The sequence below is a fragment of the Lithobates pipiens genome, unplaced genomic scaffold (assembly GCF_037356315.1).
Source record: "Lithobates pipiens isolate NorthernLeopardFrog02 unplaced genomic scaffold, aLitPip1_a1.2 Scaffold_8, whole genome shotgun sequence".
In the NCBI taxonomy this organism is placed as follows: Eukaryota; Metazoa; Chordata; class Amphibia; order Anura; family Ranidae; genus Lithobates; species Lithobates pipiens.
The window spans coordinates 104055285-104078502 of NW_027507903.1; the positions used below are offsets into that span (position 1 = coordinate 104055285).

A 23218-nucleotide genomic window follows, 5' to 3' on the forward strand; every position below is an offset into this window, starting at 1 on the left:
TGGCCAGCCGTTCAGTCCTGGAATGCGGTCTCCCTTCGATTGTGGCCTGAAAGCCGCTCCACACACGGGCGCCAGTTGTGATGGATTAGAACTATAAATTAGTTCTTGGTTATCTGCTGCTATTCCTAATTAAAAAGTATAAATGTGCATGCACATTAGAAGTAAACGCTCTCTGAGATACGTTCAGTTCAGGCTACTTCTAAATACTGATTTATTCGTGGGCGGTGTTAATATTTTATACAGAAAGATACGTCATTACTATGTCAGTCTAATTGGTACATCTTATTGGTTACAATACAAGAGAAATGAAGAAACTTGATGCTTGAAGTTTGGTTGAAGCTGGTTCTGTTATCTCGAATGCATTCTTTTAATGCGGGGGATGTAGGGTATAGACGCCATCTTGGCTCCGCAGAACAGGGTCAATCTGTATGCTACATAATAAGTAAGGAGCATAGAAACATGTATACACATAAGCAAATGGACATTTTCTGATTATCATTATGTACATTCGACGACATAGCTTCCACGCTGCGCATGAGCCTCGCTTTCAAACCGCTCTACTGCAGGGTAGTCTTCCCGGCCACAATTGCAGACTGAAAGTGGTAAAGGCCGGCGGTGCAGAGGACTGTCTATGTTGACAGCTTTACCCTGGATGTTGGCATACTCAGATGTCCCTATTTTAATCATCAACCATGTGAGTTGCTAAATGTTGTACCTTCATTAAATGCAACCATATTGTTACACTTAGAGGCGCCTCTCTTCTCTTTTATACTCTGTAGCTCCTGCTGGATTTTGCTTCTAATCCCCTTGTGGAGGCTGCCATTTGTGGATGGGCATTTTATGGTTACACAACCTATCACATTGCGATTATTCTTTTTATATGGACTAAACTAAAGGACTTCTGAATAAATGGTTGTAGAACGAATCATCGGAGTAGGGCTGCAACTAACGATTATTTTCATAATCGATTAGTTGACCGATTATTGTTTCAATTAATCGGTTAATAACCTTAAAAAAAAAGTGTGGTGTATAATTTAGTTAATATGTAAAGTCTTAAAAAAAGGCAATTTTTCTATGCAGTGGTAAATATAAATAACCAACTATATGGTTAGGGAGCAATATCTAATCCACTCTGAGAATAACAGACAGAAGAGATATTCTGTATATATTAGAGGGGGATATATAATGTGTATATATTAGAGGGGATATATACTATTAGAGGAGATATACTATTGAAGATATACTGTATATACTATTAGAGGATATATACCAGGGCTCGACAAAACCCGGGCGCCAGGTCGCATTGGCGACTAGAAATAGCGACCTCGCGCCTGGGGCAGCACAGCTGGGGGTATCCTGTCTCTGTGGACCCCCCCAGCGTGATCGCGTCGGGCCGTTCCGCCGGCGGCCGAAAATTTAGGCCGCGGCTTTGAGGCCTTCTGCGGTCCTATGATTCCTTATGGAATCTGGCGCCCTCTTGTGGTCGCTGTTGGTATGACAAACCAGCAATGCTAATTTCCTCTGCAGTTTCCTCTGCCTGTTTTATATTACCTGCCTCTTCTTCCCTTTATTTAGAACCCCCTAAACATTATATATATTTTTTATTCTAACACCCTAGAGAATAAAATGGTGGTTGTTGCAATACAGTCTGTCACACCGTATTTGTGCAGCGGACTTACAAGCGCACTTTTGTTGGGAAAAATAATTTAGTTAATAAAAAAACAAAACAGTAAAGTTAGCCCAATTATTTTTTATATTGTGAAAGATAATGTTACGCCGAGTAAATTGATAACCAACATGTCACGCTTCAAAATTGCACCCGCTCATGGAATGGCGACAAACTTTTACCCTTTAAAATCTCCATAGGCGACGTTTAAAAAAATTCTACAGGTTGCACGTTTTGAGTTACAGAGGAGGTCTGGGGCTAGAATTATTGCTCTCGCTCTACCGATCACGGCGCTACCTCCTATGTGTGGTTCGAACACCGATTTTATATGCGAGCAGGACAGGGCGCGTTTAAAAATTATTATTTTTTCTGCTTATTTTAACTTTTTTTTTATTCCACTGTTCTTTTAAAAAAAATGTTGTGTCACTTTTATTCTTATTACAAGGAATGTAAAAATCCCTTGTAATAGAAAAAGCATGACAGGTCCTCTTAAATATGAGATCTGGGGTCAGAGAGACCTCGGATCTCATATTTACACAATTGGAAAAAAAAATTGTCATTTGAAAAAAATAAATAAAATGTCCCTCTAAGAGCTATGGGCAATGACTTGGAGGGGGGGGGGGGGGGGGCGCGGCGACGGCGCTGCTATCTTCCCCTCACTCGTCTCCATGTCAGGCCAGGGACAGGTCCGGATCGCCGTCACGGACCTGGCTCCTAACTTTTTAAGCTGACTCCTAGATTCCAAGCTAATTTGTCAACCCCTGATATATACTATTAGAAGAGAGATATACTGCATATACTATTAGAGGAGATATACTGCATATACATTTAGAGGGGATATACTGTATAAACCATTAGGGGAGAGAGATACTGTATATAACATTTAGGGCTGAAACGATTAATCGATAATGAAAATCGTTGTCAACGATTTTCATTATCGATTAGTTGGTCCGCACCGTGCGATCCGTGGAGCGGTCTGTGGTCCAGCTCCGGAGCTGGAGGCCATCTTGGCACACCTGGCGGCGGTGTTGTAAATTGTAACCCAGTCCCTTCCGGTGCGGCTCCGCCACTGAAACAGCTGACGGCGGCCCTTTAGCGCGCATGCGCCACTTCAATGCTATTAACAGCGCATGCACAGGATATTTCTTTAGCGGCAGAGAAAAAGTATGGACTTAAGCGGGTGGGCGGAGTTGGACAGATAATAACAGAAAAAAAGGGGTTTGCGCTATGAATAAGCTGCAAAAAGGAACGGTGGATATAAGAGGGCTGCCACTACTCCAGGCTCACAAAAAGTTGGAACAGTATACCAATGTTATAAATACAGGTAGTAAAGGCGCTCTACTCTGATGTTTTATAACCCCAGGAAATGTAAAAAATGCAAAAATTAAAATTAAATTAGTGGGTGTGTTTTTGTAAAATCTGTGCAAAGTGCAATGTGCAAATCTTGTTAATTAGAGGACTAATATTTGCATTATTGTACCTGCACAATTTAAATTCAATTGTGACAAGCGTTCTTTCATATATATTTTTTTAATAGTATTGGCTTTTTTATTTAGTCATTGTGCACTCTGAGATATATATTCATCATGTGGTATAATTTATAGATCAACATTTGATAATTGATTCATTTTTACATTGTGCGTTTATTTTTCATTTTGTGCGTTTTTTTTTAAATATGATTTTATCCGATTAATCGAAAAAAATAATTGGCCGATTAATCGATTATGGAAATAATCGTTAGTTGCAGCACTGATACCATTAGAGGAGAGATATAATGTATATACTATTAGAGGAGAGATATAATGTATATACTATTAGAGGAGAGATATAATGTATATGCTATTAGAGGAGAGATATAATGTATATACTATTAGAGGAGAGATATAGTGTATATACTATTAGAGGAGATATATAATGTATATACTATTAGAGGAGAGATATAATGTATATACTATTAGAGGAGAGATATAATGTATATACTATTAGAGGAGAGATATAGTGTATATACTATTAGAGGAGATATACTACTAGAGGAGAGATATACTATTAAAGGGTCAATCTGGTAAATATCATCAGACTCATTAACTTTAACCCCATTTTGTTACTGGCCGATTAATCGATTATGAAAATAGTAATCGATTAATTTCATAATCGATTAGTTGTCGATTAATCGATTAGTTGTTTCAGCCCTACATCTGAGTTTCCATTATTTCCTATGGGGTAATTCGCTTTGCTATACAGTTGCTTTGGATTACAAGCATGTTTCCGGAACTAATTATGCTCGCAATCCAAGGTTTTACTGTACTTGTCAAGCCATTTTATTTACTACCATATGCCGTCTCTAAAATACAGTGACATATGATTATTTAGGAAAATGTATATAAATTAAAATGATTTTTTGGTTGAATATAAGGAATGAATTGAATGAATATAATTTAATTTTGCTTTTGGCTCTCTTCCTGTAGAGTCTGGTGACATTAAAGCGACCATTGCTGTACTTTGTTTTATTCTTTCAAGTGCAGCCAAGCACAATGTTAGCAGTGACAGTCTGTCCAGTGAGCTTCAGCAACTGGGGCTTCCCAAAGGTAAGAATGGAGGAATCCATTGTTTTTAAAACTAACGATTTCTAGGCAGTCAGGCTTTTGTAGACCCTGTGTGGTTTCAAACAGTCAATCAAGAGAGAAATCTGGGGGTCTGACATTTTCAGAAAGAGATCAGCAGTGGGAGTCGTATATTTCTCTCCATTACATGTTTCCATTAAAAGTATTGTTAGCATTCTGGTAATTCTTAGATAATTTCAGGGCTTAAATAGCTTATACCGTATATACTCGAGTATAAGCCGAGATTTTCAGCCTCTTTTTTGAGGCTGAAAGTGCCCCCCTCGGCTTATACTCGAGTCATCGCTGTCTGCCCGCTCGATCAGCGTGTCGAGCAGACAGACAGCGGCCATTCTATAATTCAAAAGCCGCGCCTCCGGCTCCGCCTTCGCCTGTGATAGGCGGAACACTGAATTTCCCAGCAGCCTGTGTTCCGCCTATCACGGACATCGTATCATCCTCGTACTACGGACGAGGATGATACGATGTACGTGATAGGCGGAACACAGGCTGCTGGGAAATTCAGTGTTCCGCCTATCACAGGCGAAGGCGGCGGCGCAGCTTTTGAATTTTACAATGGCCGCCGAGGCGCCGACGAAGAGGGCACGGGACGGAGGCAAGGCAAGGCACGGCACGGGACGGGACGGAGGCAAGGCACGGCGGCGAGGCAAGGCACGGGACGGAGGCTCGGGACAAAGGCTCGGGACACAGGTAGGCTGGACACACACACACACACACACACACACACACACACACACACACACACACACACACACACACACACACACACACACACACACACGGATGGATACACACACACACATGGATGGATGGATGGAGACACACACACACAGGGATGGATGGATGGATGGATGGAGACACACACACACAGGGATGGATGGATGGACACACAGGGATGGACGGACACACAGGGATGGACGGACACACAGGGATGGACGGACACACACACAGGGATGGACAGGCATGTCTTACCCTCGGCTTATACACGAGTCAATAAGTTTGCCAGTTTTTTTGGGGGTAAATTGGGGGCCTCGGCTTATATTCGGGTCGGCCTATACTCGAGTATATACGGTAATTGATATCCGAAGAATTGTAAAATAGCGAAGCTTAAAGTGGTGCTAAAGCCTCAAGGTTTTTCACCTTCATGCATTCTATGCAGACCTTTCCCTTCCTGCCTGATGAAGCTGTTGTCAGCAGGATGGGAAGTTCTAATCCTTCCCCACTTTATCCAAAACTAAAAAAAAGATGTTTTTTGGCAAGAGATGCACTTTAAGGCCCAATTGAACTTTCAGTTTAAATCAGCTATATACCAGGTTCATCAAAACCTTAACTTGTTCCAGCTGGTCTTCTTTAAATCAGGCATTATACGGCAGAGTGGGACTCTTGCTCTCTATGGGGAAGCAGTGGTCTTTCTGTAGAGGTCTAACACACCCCCTGCTGAGCCAGAGCATGAACTTTGCTGATTGCAAAGCTATAGGTCTGACTCAATAGGAGGTGTGTCTTACCTCTGCCATGAGATCACTGCTTTTACACAGAGAGGAAGGGTCCCAGGCTGTAGTTGTATTTGTAACTATTAACTTTAAAATTGTTGTTTACACAATGAAAATCCTCTTTAAAGTTCATTCAGGCTTTAAGACATTTTAGACAGGTGATACTACTGAAAAAAACTTGCATGAAGCAATTACACAATATTTAATATTATTGATGTAGTTTGACTCTTTGTTTGATTTACTGCATATTGCTTTACACTTTTTATCAACCTTTTCAGTGCTTTGTTTTTTAACAGCAAGAATATTGATTCTGAGAATTTTTTATTTTTTTTGCTGGGCAAGATATGGGTATGTGATCTTACATTAAACTATTTTATCACATTTCCAGAACATGCAGTCTCTTTGTGCCGCTCTTACGAAGAAAAGCAGACCGCTTTACAAGAGACATTGAGGGAGAGTAGCCTTCGCTGTGAGTATATAAGTTGTGCATTCCCAAATCTCCCACTTCAATGAGACTGAGGATATGTTAAAAATACTATTTCAGTTTTGGGATAAAAAAAAAAAAACATGAGAGTCCCCCCCCCCTCTCTTTTAACTTCAGAAACAAGAGACCCATTCCTTACTGCCCAGCCCTCTGCACATTTGGAAAATGTTTACTTCTGTTCTCACCCAGGTGCCTGTGCTGCAGTGTGCAGGCATGACTACTGGTTCTTTATGGATGAATGAAAGAGCCACCTTGGCAGCTTTTCAATGGAAATAAAAATAGTCTTCCATTTCTTATCCTCCTAATTCAATGCGAGCGACCCCTTAAAATAAGCAAATCTCTTAGCAGTGGAATCCTGTCCCTATGGTTTTTAGTTGCTGACTTGGAAAAAAGGATGCAGATAAGGTGTTCTGCCTTTTACACGCGGCTGCTTTGGTTCAGGTCAATAATTTAGAAGCCAGAAAATCGTGATGGTTTCTTGACTGATTTCTTTTAAAATAGCACTGCTAACAAAATATTGTTTAAACACTCAAAACAATGATTGCACTTTTTTTAATTGATTTACACAATGATTAGTAAATGTAGCAAAGACATAGAATGCACTTACAGTGGGGAAAATAATTATTTGATCCCCTGCAGATTTATTTTGTAAGTTTTTCCACTTACAAAGAAATGAAGGGTCTATAATTTTTATCATAGGTTTATTTTCTATTTCAATAGATTTTTATTGAAAGTTTTAAAAACAATAACAACTTATAATTTAATACAGTGCACTCTTGTATTAAAACAGTCAAAAGAGAACCGAATCGACAGAAAATAAACCCTGATAGTGATTGATCGAGACAGAGCAATAAAAAATATCTGTTAAGAATCAGGCAAAACTTGGAATAGACACAGAGTTTTTCCATAGCAACATTTTCCTAGCATTAGAGCCCATGGTTCCAGAGAACCCATAAATGAAATTTAAGAACGAGTCTCGTGGATCCAACACCCCAAATGGGAACACTGCTGTGTCGGGACCCCCGAGACCCCACCCAACCCAGGCTCTGGGTTCCATGAAACCTCCTACTGTAAAAGAAGAATCGGAAAATAAATGCTCCGAAATTGAGGACAATGAATAAAAATAATCTAAAGATAACTAATCCCAGTGAACCAGATATGATAATAAAAATCAAGAAACATAACTGAAGCTAGCGGTTTATGATCTTATTGAGGGTTTAAACCTCTTGATGTACGTATACTAGTCCTGATAAGAGGCACTAAATCATAGGTAAAATATAACCAAAAGAAAGAAAAGAGAAAGAGAAGAATAAAAGAAAGGAAAAGAAAAGGAGACAGGAAAAAGATAGTAAAAAAAAAAAAAAAGGGAAGCGGGTCTCTCTCTCCCTACAGCAACCTGTAGTCCCTGGTCAAGATAGACACTTGGAGGTATAATTTATCCAAGGATCCCATATCGCTGTATGTTTGTCCACCGTATCTAGGAATATGCTTACTGTTTTTTCTTGTACCATGATCCAAGAAATTTTCCTTTTGATCATTCTCAGGGAAACCGACGTGTTTTTCCAAGCCCTGGCAATCGTGATTTTAGTTCCGACCAGAATAAATCTAATGAGTTGTTGAGTTAATTTCGGGACCCCATGCAAGGGGAAATTGAGTAAAGCTATTTGAGGTGTTTGAAGAACTGGGAAGGTCGTGATCTTCCGTATGATTTGGAAAACCTTGTTCCATGTATGCCTAATTTTCGGACAATCCCACCAGATATGTAACATAGAGCCTATATGGCCACAATTTCTGAAACAAAGGGGAGAGGCATTCGGATAGATTGTGGCTAGTCTCAAAGGCACCATATACCATCTCATAAGAACCTTCAAGTTAGCTTCCATGAGAGTTACATTCAGAAAGCCTTTGGAGGCCATAAGAGACGCCGAATGCCACTCCTCTAAGGACCATTGTTGTTGTAGATCTGTTTCCCATGCCCGCATGAAAAGTGTTTTACCTTCCGCCCTGGCAAGAGCACGATAGATCACCGATATCCCTCCCTTCTGCTCCATGGCTTGTCCACACCAAAGTTCGTATTCAGTGATAGAAAGAGGGGGGTCAGATGAAGACCGTAACGACTTTAGAAAATGGTAAATTTGATTGAATCGGAATCTTTCAGTAACGGGCAGGTGATGCTTTTTAATATAGTGATTCAAAGAGAAAGGACCAGAGGGAGAAATAAAGTGGCCAATCCTATATAAACCTTTATCTAGCCACCAACGGAAGGCCCTAATATCCTGCCCCGGAAGGAAGAGTGGATTCCTAAAAATGTGGGAGAGTGGTTTCCAGTGTGAAGTGATATTATGATTATTTTTCAAAGAGTCCCAAAGTGCTATGGAGTGGGAAAGGGTAGGTGCCATCACTGCTGGTCTGGACTTAGGTGTGCTCCAGAGGAGGTAATCTAAAGTATGATTAGGAACCGCCTGTCTCTCCATGTGTACCCAATCTGGCACAGAAGTTTTAAAGTAAATAGTAGATAATTGTGAAAGCTGCGCCGCTTGATAGTATGCGAGGATGTTTGGGACCCCTAGACCCCCTTGTTTTTTATGGCGGAAAAGCGTATTTTTTGAGATTCTGTGACCCTTGGATCCCCAAATAAATTTCAGGATTCTAGACTGAAAACTACGAATGCGGTCCTTAGGGACAGGGATAGGTAACGACCGAAAGAGATACAGTATCCTTGGAAGAAGCGTCATTTTAACTGAATTGACTCTTCCCAGCCAGGATAACTTAAGGGTATCCCAGAAGGCCAGATCTTCCTCCAACTTTCGGAATGTCTGTGGAAAATTAGCTGAGTACAATTTGTCAATGGAAGCCGTAAGGTATATCCCTAAATAAGGGAGGTTCGATTCCGACCAATCAAAGCGGAAAGAATGTTTAAGGTGAGAAACTAGAGTAGGTGGTAGGTTGACATTAAGCACTAAGGACTTGGCATAGTTGACCCTTAACCCAGAGATATCGCCAAAATCTTTAAGGAGTTTGCATATCACAGGGAGCGAGGTGGTCGGAGAGGAAATGAATAGTAAAACATCATCAGCAAATAAAGCACACTTGTGAGTTTTTGGTCCACAGCTTATACCCTTAATATCAGGGTTCGCTCTAATTGATATGGCTAATGTTTCAATGATCATGGCGAAAATCAATGGAGACAAGGGGCATCCCTGTCTTGTGCCCCTGAGGATCGAGAAGGGGTTCGAGAAATATCCCTGCATCTTTATTCGAGCCTCTGGAGTCGAGTAAAGTGCGTGGATGATGTTCAAAAAAGAATGTCCAAAACCCCACTTTTCAAGAGTGGGGAACAGGAACGACCAGGAAACTGAGTCAAACGCCTTCATTAGATCCAGTGATAGGAGACAACCCTGTTGAGAAGGACCCCCGTCCCACTGGGACTGCATCAGTGAGATTATGTCCACGGCCCTCCTTATTTGATCTGGGCCTTGTCTCCCCGGGATAAAGCCCACTTGGTCAGCATGTATATAAAGGCTAATGAATTTAGAGAGACGATTCGCCAAGAGCTTAGTTAAGATTTTAAGATCGTTGTTGATCAAAGATATGGGTCTATAATTAGAAACGCAACTGGGGTCCTTCCCAGGTTTGGGAATAACCGTGACAAAAGCTGAATTTAGGGCTTTATCCAAGGGAGAGCCAGATCTGAGGTGATTAAAGAAGCGTGCTAGATATGGGGCAAGGGTTTGCGAGAAGTGTTTATAGTAAGGCACCGAGAATCCGTCTGGCCCTGGTGCCGAAGTTGACTTAAGGTCCTTAATGACCCCTTCTATTTCTTCTGCAGAAATTGGAGCTTCCAAATCATCCCTGTGGTGATCCTTCAATGTGGGGATTTGAATAGACTGTAAGAAAGAATGAATGGCGTCGGAATGCGAGCCACTATCTGCCTTGCCATAGAGGGATAGATAAAAATCATGAAATGCATCCAAAATTTTAGGGGGATTCTGGGTTAGTGAACCATCCTTCATTCGGATTTTGGGAAGTGAAAACATTTTGGTTTTAGGGGTAAGACGTTTAGCCAGACGGGTACCAATACTATTATTATGTTGGTAATGGCGACCTCCCTCCCATCTGAGTTCTTTTTCAGCCACCGCAGTAAGTGCAAGATTTAAAGCGTTACGGGCTACTTCCATCCTATTTAACGAGAGTTGTGTTGGGTTAGCTTTATGACTTCTGCTAAGGGAAGAAAATTCCCTTTCAAGATTGTGAATTTCTGTTTTACGAGCCTTGCGTAACCTAGAAGAAATTTGGATGAGGACTCCCCTTATGGTGGCCTTATGAGCTGCCCATAGCATTGAGGGGGAAATGTCTGCCACATCATTTAGACGGAAGTAGTCTTGGATATGTTGTTCTATTTCCGTAACATGTACAGGGTTGCTGAGAATGGAGGCATTTAAGCGCCAATGAAACTCTGAACGAGGGATCGAGCCTCCCTGAATGGAGAGCAGGACCATGGAATGGTCCGAGTAAGCAGAGTCCCTGATGTAAGACCGACTCACTAGTGGGATATGTTGTTGGAGGATAAAGAAATGATCAATTCTTGCAAAAGTTTGGTGAGGACTAGAGTAGTGAGTATAATCCCGAACCTTGGGATTAAGCTCCCTCCAGGCATCGATCAGACCATAGTGATATAATTGTCTGGCTACCTTAAGGCTCTGCTTAGTCGGACGAACCCTATCCCTTCCGTGGGGTCGTGATTTGTCCACCCCAGAGTCAAAGGCTAAATTAGAATCACCACCGAAAACAACTATTCCTTCCGTTAGTGGAGATAAGGTGCTAAGCATGGATTGGAAAAACTTTGCTTGCCCCTTGTTGGGAGCATAGTATGAAATAAGAGAGTAAATTTGATCATCGATAACAATTTTAAGAAGAAGAAATCTACCCTCTGGGTCTTTAAATTCGGAAATTAGAGAAAATTGTACCCTTCCGGAAAAGAAGAGGCCAACTCCCTTGGTTTTGTTGTCAGAATTAGCTAAGTAAAATTTGGGGAATTTTGCGTGAATGAAAGAGGGTTGATAAGATATCGGGAAATGTGTTTCTTGAAGAAAGAGGATATCAATTTTTAGGGAGTGACAATGCTGGAAAATCTTTTTACGTTTGATTGGTGAATTAAGACCTTGCACATTGTGGGAGGCTAGTCGCAATATTGGTTTGTGGTGGGGAATGTTAGCCATGGAGCAGAAAGGTATAGAAGGTAGGGATACCCAAATGACCTACCTTCTCGCTTGTTACCAGCTGCAAACTGCGAAACGCCGGGGACAACCACCATGCTTTCCTAGGAACCATAAGGGAAAGAGAGACCGCTTCAGGGGCTATTTCATGGAGAGAAAGAAGGAAAAAGAAGAAAATGAAACAGACAATAAAAAAAAAATAAACAGACACAATTTTCCCTGGTGGGGGATAATATCGGCTCCTCCCACCGAAGGAAGTTGTCATTTCTATCCTCGCAACGGAGGAGACGTCCAGACTAGATGCAACAGGCCCCTCAGGGACTGTCCCACCCAGAAAGGAAAGAGTGCGCAGTAGGAACGTCCCAGCCCCCACAACACCCTTTGAAAAACAATCAGTACAAAATCAGCAAAAAAAACTGAACACCTGTAGCAAAGCATAACTAAAAACTGTGATGTATGACTTGGACACCACTGAGGCGTTGTAAAGGTTGGAAAATGATATAAAACAATAAACTGAAGGACCAGCAACCTAAGAACCTAACAAGGTTCAGACTCCATAAAAAGAGATGAAAAAACCACATGGAGTCCCATATAAAAAGAAAATTTTTGAGCCAAAAATAGGACTATGTCCTTATCAAGGAGGAAGACCGTCTTTCGCTTTCTTGTGTTTGGGGGAGATCCAGAGAGAGGTGAGAGGGCTGGAGGGTGGCGGGCGTTTGGCCATCCCAGAAGAGGCAGTCTGCATGGGGGACGGTGGATCCACCTGGAGGAGGCCTAGCTTGCGGAGCAGCAGTTCTCCTTCATGGAATGAGGTGAAGCGGTGCGGTTTTCCGTTAAAATCAAATTTCAAGCCGAATGGGAATAACCACCAGTACTTAATGTTCTTCTGAGTCAGGATCGTCAGCAATGGTTTGAGTGATCGCCTTTTTTGGATAGTAAAGGGAGAAATGTCAGCATATAATTGAATTTGGTGACCCAGAATTTGTAGTTGGGGTGATGACCGAGCTCTCTTCATCACCTCTTCCTTGACGCTGTAGTAGTGCGGTTTAACCACTATATCGCGTGGGAGCCCATCTTGGCGAGTGGGGCCCAATGCTCTATGAGCGCGATCCAGCTCTAATCGGTGTGATCTGATATCAGGGATTAGGGTCTTAATGAGTGAATGAACAGCTTCTTGTACGTCTGTTACCGATTCAGGGAGCCCCCTGATGCGGAAATTAAGTCTGCGGGATCTATTTTCCAAATCGTCGATTTTGGCGTAAGCCCCCTCAAGTTGATCGTGAAGTTCCTGGAAACGATCGGAATTCTGGTTCACTCGATCGATCGTGGCATCCATCTTAAGTTCAATACTTTCAATGCGGGAGCCTAGCATATGGAGATCAGATTTAATATCAGAGGTAATTCTTGAAGCCGTTTGCGCTAGTCCCTTATCAAGTAGCTCTGCAAATTTGGCGAACATAGCAGCCATGTCCTGTGACTGAGGGGACTGGGATGGCTGAGGTATGAGCTGTGCTGCATTTAAAAAACCATCTGTATGTGGTGATCTGTGTTCCCCTTCAGAAGCTAGGATAGGAAAGTCTTCTAGTGTGTGCTGGATGAGCGATATTGTGGAGGCAGGGGACTGTGGACATCTCTGGGGCTGTTGTGGGAGGCCCCCTCCACATACCTCTGCATGAAGTATGTCCCTCCAGGGAGAAGAGCCTGTCACTCCAGTGAGGGCCTCGTGAGGCGGCTGCTCCGCCGCCATCTTAGCTATTTCGGCCGCTCCGGGGAGGACAGCGAGACGGGTGTTCAGCCCTCTCCTCGCTTTCCCTTTAGGCATCCGCTAGTACCCTGGTGTCGGTGGGAACCTCCGCCGTTCGTTTCGCCGCGTTATTCGGCGGCGTTCAGCTGCTGGGCGAGCGGAAGGGCTGGGACGTTGCGGAGCCCTGTGTTCAGGCGGCCATCACAGGGCGCCGCGCATGCGCACTCTCATAGGTTTATTTTAAATGATAGAGACAGAATATCAACCAAACCTCCAGAAAAAACACATGATACAAATGTTCTAAATTGAGCTTCAATTCAGTGAGTAAAAAAAGTACTTGATTCCCAAGCAAAACGTTACATACTTGGTGGAGAAACCCTTGTTGGCAAGCGCAGAGGTAAGACGTTTCCTGTAGTTGGTGACCAGGTTTGTACACATCTCGGGAGGGATTTTGGTCCACTCTTCTTCACAGATCTTCTGGCTGTCATTTGCCAACTCGAAGTTTCAGCTCCTTTCATAAATTTTCTATAGGATTAAGGTCTGGAGACTGGCTAGGCCACTTCATGAACTTAATGTGCTTCTTCTTGAGACACTTTTTTGTGGTATGTTTTGGGTCATTGTCATGCTGAAAGACCCATCAACAACCCATCTTTATTGTTCTGGCTGAGGAAAGAAGGTTCTCATCCAAGATTTTACAATACATGGCCCCCGTCCATTGGCCCCTCAATGTAGCCATGTCGGCCTGTACCTTTAGCTGAGCAACAGCCCCGAAGGATAATGTTTCCACCTCCGGCTGTAGCGATGGTGTTCTTAGGGTCATAATCAGCATTTTTCTTCCTCCAAACACGATGAGTCGAGTCGATGCCAAAGAGCTCAGTTTTGGTGTCATCTGACCACATTACTTTCTCTAAATCCTTCTCTGAATTGTTTAGATGTTCATTGGCGAACTTCAGACAGGCCTGTACATGTGTCTTTTTGAGAAGGGAGACCTTGTGGGTGCTGCAGGACTTCAATCTGCAGGACTTGGTGACTGTAGTACCAACTGCCTTGAGATTTCACATTCACAAGCTTCTCCCGTGTAGTTCTGGGCTGATCCCATACTTTTCTCATGATCATCTTTACCCCATGAGGCGAAATCTTGAAAAGAGCTCCAGACCGAGGGTAATTGATGGTTATTTTTGTCTTTCTTTCATTTTCTAATAATCGCTACAACAGTTGTCTCCTTCTCACCAAGCTTGTTGCTGATGGTCTTGTAGCCATTCCCGCCTTGTGCAGGTACAATCTTCTGCCTTACATCATTTGACAGCTCTTTGGTCTTGCCCATGATTGCTAGGTTTGAAAGGAAGAAAGATTCTGTGGACAGGTGTCTTTTATACACAACGAGTTGTAGTCAGGATCACTTTCTTAAATTGACAGGACTAATCTATGTACCACATGGGCACATACTGTAGCCAGTATGTGGGAGCCAGAATGATTGTTTTTTGGTAGGGGATTAATTACTTATTTTACTCACTGAACTGCAGCTCCATTTATAACATTTGTATTGTGTATTATTTTTGGTTGATATTCTGTGTCTATCATTTAAAATACACCTATGATAACATAATTTCTCTCGTAATTTTACAAAATCTGCAGGGGATCACATAATTATTTCCCCCACTGTACCTTGATCTTTGAACTGTCAACACTTCAAAGCACCAGATTTAAAGGTGTGTGTGTATATATATATATATATATATATATATATATATATATATATATATATATATATATATATATATATATATATATATATATATATATATATATATATATATATATATATATATATATATATATATATATATATATAATATATATATATATGGCTTATTATTTTATTTTTTAGACAACAAACATGTTATTCTTACCAGCTGTGTACAATGGAATTGCACACAGCAGCCCCAAACCTCTGCTTCTGGGGTACCCCGCTGGTGCTCTAGCTTCCTCTTTTGAGTGCCCCCATATCAATAATTTTGCCACATTAATTTAGATATGCGTTTATTCTAATACGTCAGGAAAACAATCCAAAGTGTTTCAGGGGTCCAAAGATGCCCCTTTCATCAAGGCTTAATATCTAAAATAATGTGAGTGGACTAGAAGTGTACTGGACCAGAAGGAAGACTGGGAGAAGATCGCAGTACCGATAACAGCTGAGCGCACCGACTCCACACATCTGGAGGGGATTGTTTGGCAGATAAGAGTGCCCTAATTTGCTGATATGCAACAGTATATTATGGCAGAAAACTCTCGGGGGCCATTTTATTTATTTATTTTTAAATTTTTTTGTTACGTTCCATTACAAGCCAAGACGGCCGTGCCGGGAACCCAGATTGCTTACGTCAACAGGAATACCTTGATATAGCAATACCAATAATACAACCTTATGGATCCAACACTATTTTTCTATAATAGTGTTGTGAATGTGGCCTTGAGTTTTAAATGATATACCACAAAAGACACATAAAATGTTATAATTACCAAAAGTTTAATTAGTCATTCATTGCATTGTATTTATCCGAGGTTTGTGCTTGTGTGCTAGATTAGGTTGATGGCATTGTCTACTTTATTCTCTATCAGTGTGCAATAAATAGTTGCGTTTACTCTTATAATTCAAGGATACACTTTTAAAATGCACAGAAATAACTTTTCCCTCTGTTATCTTCAAAGACAGGTCATGAGACACAGAGCTCCTAACCCCCCCCCCCCCCCATATAACTCCCCTCTGTGTACAGATAGGTGCGGTTGTGGTGTTCTCTGCTTTCAGTACCTGGTAAAGGTCTGTACTTGTGGTGTGTCTCCCCACTGCCAGCCTTTCATAAATGATACAGTCACAGTAGTATCTGCCATTCTTTCTTGTACAAACAACTATTATTAAATTGAGAAAGGCATATAAATGGTAACGAGTAATAGTTGGAAATGTTCTTATGTTTTTGCAGTATCGCGCTTATCTTCAGTAAGCTGGCGTGTAGACCAGACTCTTAGCTCCAGTATTCTCCAGGAAGTCAATGAGCCCTTGGTCCACCTCAATCTTCATGTGGCTGATGCTAGAAACTCCAGTCCAGTTGCTGTGACTGTGTCTTCCAGTAAATTAAGAGTGTTACTAACAGGTAAGATTGTTACTTATCCGATTGTCCTATCCTTGCACCTGCATTTAGTAACACGTAGTGTAGATAAAACTGATTATTGCGCATGCAGTATAATAACATTTCCTTGTGAGGGAAATCTGCATAGTAGTAATCCTTTTAAACAATATTCCACGTCACCACTAAACAGGTTTACCTTTTTATTCTCTGGGAAAGTTGAAATATGAGATGTGATTGTTCTCTGTGGGCACATTCTCACTTCAGCGTAGATTTTATATTTTTTCTCCCTGTTTCTATAAATGGGCTCCATGTTTTGCCAATAGTCTGCAGATTTTTACATTTAAATGGGTAAAATATTGCAGAGCTAATATATAAAACACAGAGGCAAAAGAAAGATGAGATCTGTTGTCCAAGACAGCTAACCATTTTCTTTCATCCTCTAGCCCAGTGGTGCTCAAACTTATGAAGAGCACGGGCCACTTAAAGTGTAACTTTATCTATAACAACTTGTTAAAAATGTTTCTATAGCTAGGAACATCCATTCCACATTAATAAGCATAAGCTACCATAGATTAGTGTGTGCTGCATTGCTCCTATATCTGGTTGCTTATTTTTCATGTTTTACATAAATGCATCTGCAAAAGGGGCCTGAAGTGGTCTAGCAGGACTTAATTTTCTGGCTAAAATTCTACTTTAAGTGATTTAGTAGCTGATTGTGGGCCGCTATGAAATGGCTCAAATTTTCAAATTGTTTTTGCCAATAGATGTAATCCAATCTGCTAAAGGCTCCTCTCCTTGTGTGAATCAATACACTGGTGCCAAAGCAAACTAATTCCAATTAAATGAGATGGCAGCTTCTGTTCCAACCTAATGAGTGAATTGCTAAATGTGCACAAACCTAATTGGGCAAACAGCACTTGCCAATACCACATAAGTGATAAATGTGAACTACATGTACCTAGTGCAAACAAATCAATAACAAACTGTAATATAAAGCAAAGGAGGGGGACTGTTTAAATAAACAGACCCTGTGCTATAAAACATTAAGTGCCCAAAGAATATATATAGATAATTATATGCAATGGGGAGCTGCGCTGAATAAAATGGAAAAAAAAAAGTGTTTCTGTGGCCACAAAACTAAAACCAAAACAAATATACTGAATATCAAGTATTATTACCCACATACTTTCATATAAGTGAATATGTAAATCAATAACAAGTGACTGATTATGTGAATTAAATAAAGTGTATGAGATAACCAATTGATAAATTGATTTGTTATGTGTATAAATTAATATCATACATTTTATTTAATTTACATAATCAGTCACTTGTTATTGATTTACATATTCACTTATATGAATGTATGTGGGTAATAATACTTGATATTCAGTATATTTGTTTTGGTTTTAGTTTTGTGGCCACAGAAAAACTTTTTTCATTTTATTCAGCGCAGCTCCCCATTGCATATAATTTAGAGTGTCATAGTGTAACGATTTGAGCTGCTGCTTATAGGGCGGTGTATCTGAATAGCGCAGTTTCTTCCTTTGTAATATATAGATAATTGAATAAAGTCCAAACAAGTGCATTAAGTTGAATGTGAATAAATTTGAATAAAGTCCCCAAAAAATCCTTAGACTAATCCAATGAAAATGATTCCTGCTACATGGCTCATACGATGAAAGATTAAGTGTAGATGTACACTCATCAGCTGTTGTAGATTCTGCTGCCTTTGACAGGAAGGATCATAAGAGCTTGTGGGGTCTTCCCGACCTCCTTGGATCTATTAAGCAAATTCCTCCAATCTAGTCCTCGTCAAAGTGGGACGTATCTTCAAACGGGATATCACCAGTGATATGAGTAAGAAAAAAAAAAAGACAGACTTCTCATAGTGTGAAACTGTAGAGGTAGTTTTATTAAAGCCTCAATGGCTACAGCAAGTAACAGATTGAAACAATCTATGAACCTCCTATGCAAAAAAATGCAATAACCGGTGGAGGCTGTGGAAAACCGCAACACCCACACCGTCGGTGTGTGTTTTACCAGGACATGATGTAGCGCAACGTGCGTTCCAGCCTCTCATCCAACCTGTGTCTTTGTGTTATGAAAGGAGAAGAGCGGGGAGCCGGCCGCAATAGTGGCTTGTGTATGACAAGGAATATGGAGGACGGACAGTCATTCAGTAGAATGGCATGCACCTGAAGGAGGCTGTGTGGGTAGATTTAAGGTTGCGGGCCACATCAGACGGCTCCATCGGCCAGACAACACACAGGGTGATATATTTCAAGCATTTCTGATGATTATGGCTTACAGCTACTGAAAACCCCAAATTCGTTGTAATTAGAATATTGTGAAAAAGTTCAATATTGTAGAATCGTGGTGTCACACTCTAATCTGCTAACTAACTCAAACCCCCTGTAAAGGTTTTCTGAGCCTTTTAAATGGTCTCAGTCTGGTTCAGTAGGTTACAAAATCATAGGGAAGATTGCTAACTTGACAGTTGCCCAGAAGACAGTCATTGACACCCTCCACAAGGAGGGTAAGTCACAAAAGACCATTGCTAAAGAAGCTAGCTGCTGTATCAATGCATAATAATATAAAGTTGAGTGTAAGGAAAACGTGTACTAGAAAAAGGTGCACAAGCAAGAGGGATAACCGCAGCTTCGAGGGGATTGTGAAGCAAAGGCCATTCAAGAATTTGGGGGAGATTCCCAAGGAGTGGCCCACAGCTGGTGTCAGTTCTTCAAAAGCCAACACACACAGATCTATACAGGACAAGGGCTACAACTGTTGTATTCCTAGTCATGCCACTCCTGAACCAGAAACAACATCAGAAGAATCTTACTGAGGTTAAAGTGAAAACGGACTGAACTGTGTTGCTCAGTGGTCTAAAGTCCTTTCTTCGGATGAAAATACATTTTTGCATGATTTTTACATTTTGCATGATGATTTAGGGAGCCATGTCATCTTCTGGTGTTGGCTCACTGTGCTTTATCAAGTCCAAAATTAGCAAAGCCCTCTACCAGGAAATTCTAGAGCACTTCATGCTTCCCTCTGCTGACCAGCTATATGGGGTGGCTGATTTAATTTTCCAGCAGGACTTGGCACCTACCCACACGTACCAATACCTAGTTTAATGATCATGGTATCACTGTGCTTGATTCACCAGCAAACTCGCCTGACCTAAACCCCATAGAGAATCTGTGGGGTTTTGTCAAGAGGAAGATGACACCAGATCCAACAATGCAGATGAGCTGAAAGGTATTGTAAAGTCAGAAGGTTTTTTTTTTTCATAATGCATTCTGTTTGCAGCAGCCCCCCTAATACTTACCTGAGCCCCATCTCTTTGCAGTGATGTCCAGGAGTGTCTCGGCCATCCAGGACTCTCCCTCCTGATTGTCTGTCTAAGACACAGCAGTGGCGCCATTGGCTCCCGCTGATGTCAATCAAACTCGGCCAATCAGGAGAGATAGGAGATGGGGCCGAACTGCAACTCTGAATGGGTACAGGGAGCTGCAGCTGGGCTTGGGTGCCCCATGGCAAGCTGCTTGCTGTGGGGGCACTTAACGGGAGGGAGGGGCCGGGAACACAGAAGAGGCACCTGAGAAGAGAAGGATTGGGGCTGCTCTGTACAAATCCACTGCGACAGAGCAGGTAAGTATAACGTGTGTTATTTTTAAAGAAAAAAAAATGGGACTTGCAATCACTTGAAGGCCTCTATTAAAGCAACCTGGACTTCCATAACCCCTCAGCCTTGCCACAGGCTGATCGCCTCCATGCCATGCCGCATTGATGTAGTAATTCATCCAAAAGGAGCCTGACCAAGTATTGAGTGCATGCTATACTGTACATAGATATACTTTTCAGTAAGCCAACATTTCTGTATTAAAAATGCTCTTTTTTTTTTTTCTTTTTTATTGGTCTTATATAATCTAATTTTCTGAGATATAGAATTTTGGGTTTTCACTAGTTGTAAGCCATAATCATCAAAATTAAAAGAAAGAAATGCTTGAAATATATCACTCTGTGTGTAACGCATCTATATAAAATATGAGTTTCACTTTTGGAATTTAATTACTGAAATTTAACTTTTTGAAGATATTCAAATATTTTGAGATGCACCTGTATATGTTGGGGGTCAAGGTTTGGTAGGTATTTACATCCTTCTTGGCAGATTCAGCTTTCCGTCAAACATTCCGTTTAGTGACAGCAAAAATCCTGAATGTTCTTCTGTATATAAATCCTTATACTTATACTTTCTGATTTTATGAAGCTACCTTAATAATTAATCATTCGTTTTAAGAGTACAATTGTTAATGTTAACATGTATGCACACTAATATATTATGAACAAGAAGTAAAAGCACTTTACATTCTCATACGCCTTTTGGAGCTACAGGTGATATGAGACCATCTAAGTTCACAACGGAGGCATAGAAATCTTTTTGGTTTGTACTGGGACCGTTCACACTACTTGCGGTGCTGGTGCCATTAGTTCTTAATTGCACCCTAAAGGATCTAGCAAACTTCAGTGCGTTTGCAGCCAACAAAATGCATGGTATCTCAGAACAATGCAGTTTGGTGTGGCGGGAATTTGAAAGTCATGTCTACCATATTTTATGTGTTCGAGTGTGTTGGGCAGCCCAATGAATTGAATGGGTTGTGGAAAACGTGCTGTGTTGGAATGTGCAAAAAACTGCACAAGGTCGGAGGTACCTAAATGGTGAGACGGAGCCCTTACACCAGGATCTTGGCAGAGCCTTTCAGCCCTCTAATGTAAATACACAGCAGATTTTTCTGAACTGTTGAAGCTCTCTGAAACCTGACGTTAGATTTTTGTTGTGATCTTTGAGGATTGACTACTTTATAGCTGTAATTGTATTCCTTATTTTCCAACATCCATTCTTCAAATACCTCTGAAAGACTATGTTTGAGGAACTTCCCATAAATAAAATTGCCGTCCCAAATACCAGGCCATGGACATTCATTGAAAGCACCTGTGCAAGGCAATCCTGAAACATGACCTGTTGGTTGTACTTAAGGACTGAGATTGGGAACCACTGCCTTATCTGAAGAAAATAACTATATAGCATTTTGGGGAGATTTACTAAAACTGGAGCACTCACAATCTGGTGAAGCTGTGCATGGTAGCCAGTCTGCTTCTAACCTTCAGCTTGTTCAATTAAAGAGGAAGTAAACCCTGATGGGCTTACTTCCTCTGTCTCCCTGCAAAGGTAAAGCATAATGGGCTACTATGCATCGCAGAGCAGCGATGACGTCACTCCCGCGCATGCACACGGGAGCCTCCACTAACGGCATATCGCCGCTAGCAGCGGCATGCTCAGTGCGCCTGCGTGCCACTGTGTACGGTGCATGCACCGTAGACAGCTGTGCCTGTCTTTTTGTAAATATCTTCTACAGGTAAGCCTTGGACCCACAGGTCATAGACCTACAGGTAAGCCTTTAATCTAGGCAACCACTTTAAGCTTTGATAAAGAAAAACCTGGAAGCTGATTGGTTTCTATACAGAGCTGCTCCAGTTTTAGTAAATCAACCCCAAAGTGTATAGTTTTAAAGCTAAAGTTTGTCAGTCGGTTATTTCAGAAAAAAAATGTTTAGATGTGTCCATAACCATTGCATTAGCTCTGTAAAACTGCATCTGTTTATGGAAGGCAAACTATTGCTATTAATGTTTCTCAACTGCAGTCCTCATGTACCCCCCAACAGGTCCTGTTTTCAGAATTTCCCTCAGATGAAACGGCTGTGGTAATTACTAAGGCAGTGAAACTGATCAAATTACCTGTGCAAAATAATGGAGAACCTGAAAACATGACCTGTTGGGGGTACTCGAGGACTGGAGTTGCGAGACATTGCTCAGGAATGTAATAAAATATTTCACATATACTTGTGTTGAAGAGCAATCATTTAATATCTGTATTCAGTCGTCAAGTATGGCTTGTATTTGCATTATACTGTCAAAGCTCTTCTCTGCTTTTTTTTTTTTAACCAGAGTTAAAAATAAGCATTTGTTTTTTGTTTTTCTAGAATTAAAACAAGCCCTCGAAATGATGAATGCCATCAACTGACACTGCTGATCTTTGTCAGCGCTGCTGTCTAGGTCTTCATTTCATAAGAGACTACAAGAACTTTGATAAGAGGCTTTTGCTGATGACAATTACATCCTCAGTAAAGTCAAGTAGCTCTTTATAAACACTGAGCTCTCCAAGCTATTCATGCTTTCAGAAGATTGGCATTCTGGAACTGTGCCGCATTATGGACCAGGATACATGCAGTGGACTGGAGAATATAACTTGACTCTACGCTATTGTGATGTCTAACAAAAAAAGTCAAATTGATTCATCGGTGTTCAGCTGGAGACTTCAGCTTTCTGAATTTGTGGCGCTTATATTTTCTGTGTTATGTATGACTAAGTAAGAGAAATCGGATTTTATTCCCAGCACTTTCATCTTATTACAATGGTCATTTTCTATGTTGTGATTCAAAGCTTCCCTGATTGTTGTTGGCATGGTTAAATTGTCCGCAATTAATAAAATGCTTTATTACTATAGGAGCTGCCTAGATGTTGGGTGCTTGATTCATATCTATAAATCATGAGTTGATGGATACATTTAAACATTTAATTGTAGGTAAGAATATGTGATAATATAAGTAGTGCAATGAGTTTACAGCAGCAATGTACAAACACTATGTTTCTCAAAGTCACTCTTTTCCACAGATATGCCTGTCGCCTCTATTTCGCAATGTTCAGGTCACCTGTTAGGTCTATAGGGCCCCAGGAATTGCATGGCTGGGTGGGGCAGGAGATGTGTTCTCTGTGGGGGCCCATTATAGGGGGACACTGTAACAGCACATGAA

General features: G+C 41.1%; 1 protein-coding gene across 1 annotated transcript in view; it reads left to right on the top strand.

The window, feature by feature from the left end:
* COMMD4 (COMM domain containing 4) overlaps positions 1–22910 on the top strand; it is a 47760-nt gene extending 24850 nt beyond the window's left edge. Inside the window, exons 5-8 of the mRNA XM_077472564.1 lie at positions 4132–4251; positions 6163–6243; positions 16197–16367; positions 22388–22910. Of these exons, the coding sequence (XP_077328690.1) occupies positions 4132–4251; positions 6163–6243; positions 16197–16367; positions 22388–22428 (413 nt within the window). The 3' untranslated portion in view covers positions 22429–22910. The remainder of the gene's footprint in view (positions 1–4131; positions 4252–6162; positions 6244–16196; positions 16368–22387) is intronic.
* Positions 22911–23218: the final 308 nt, after the last annotated feature.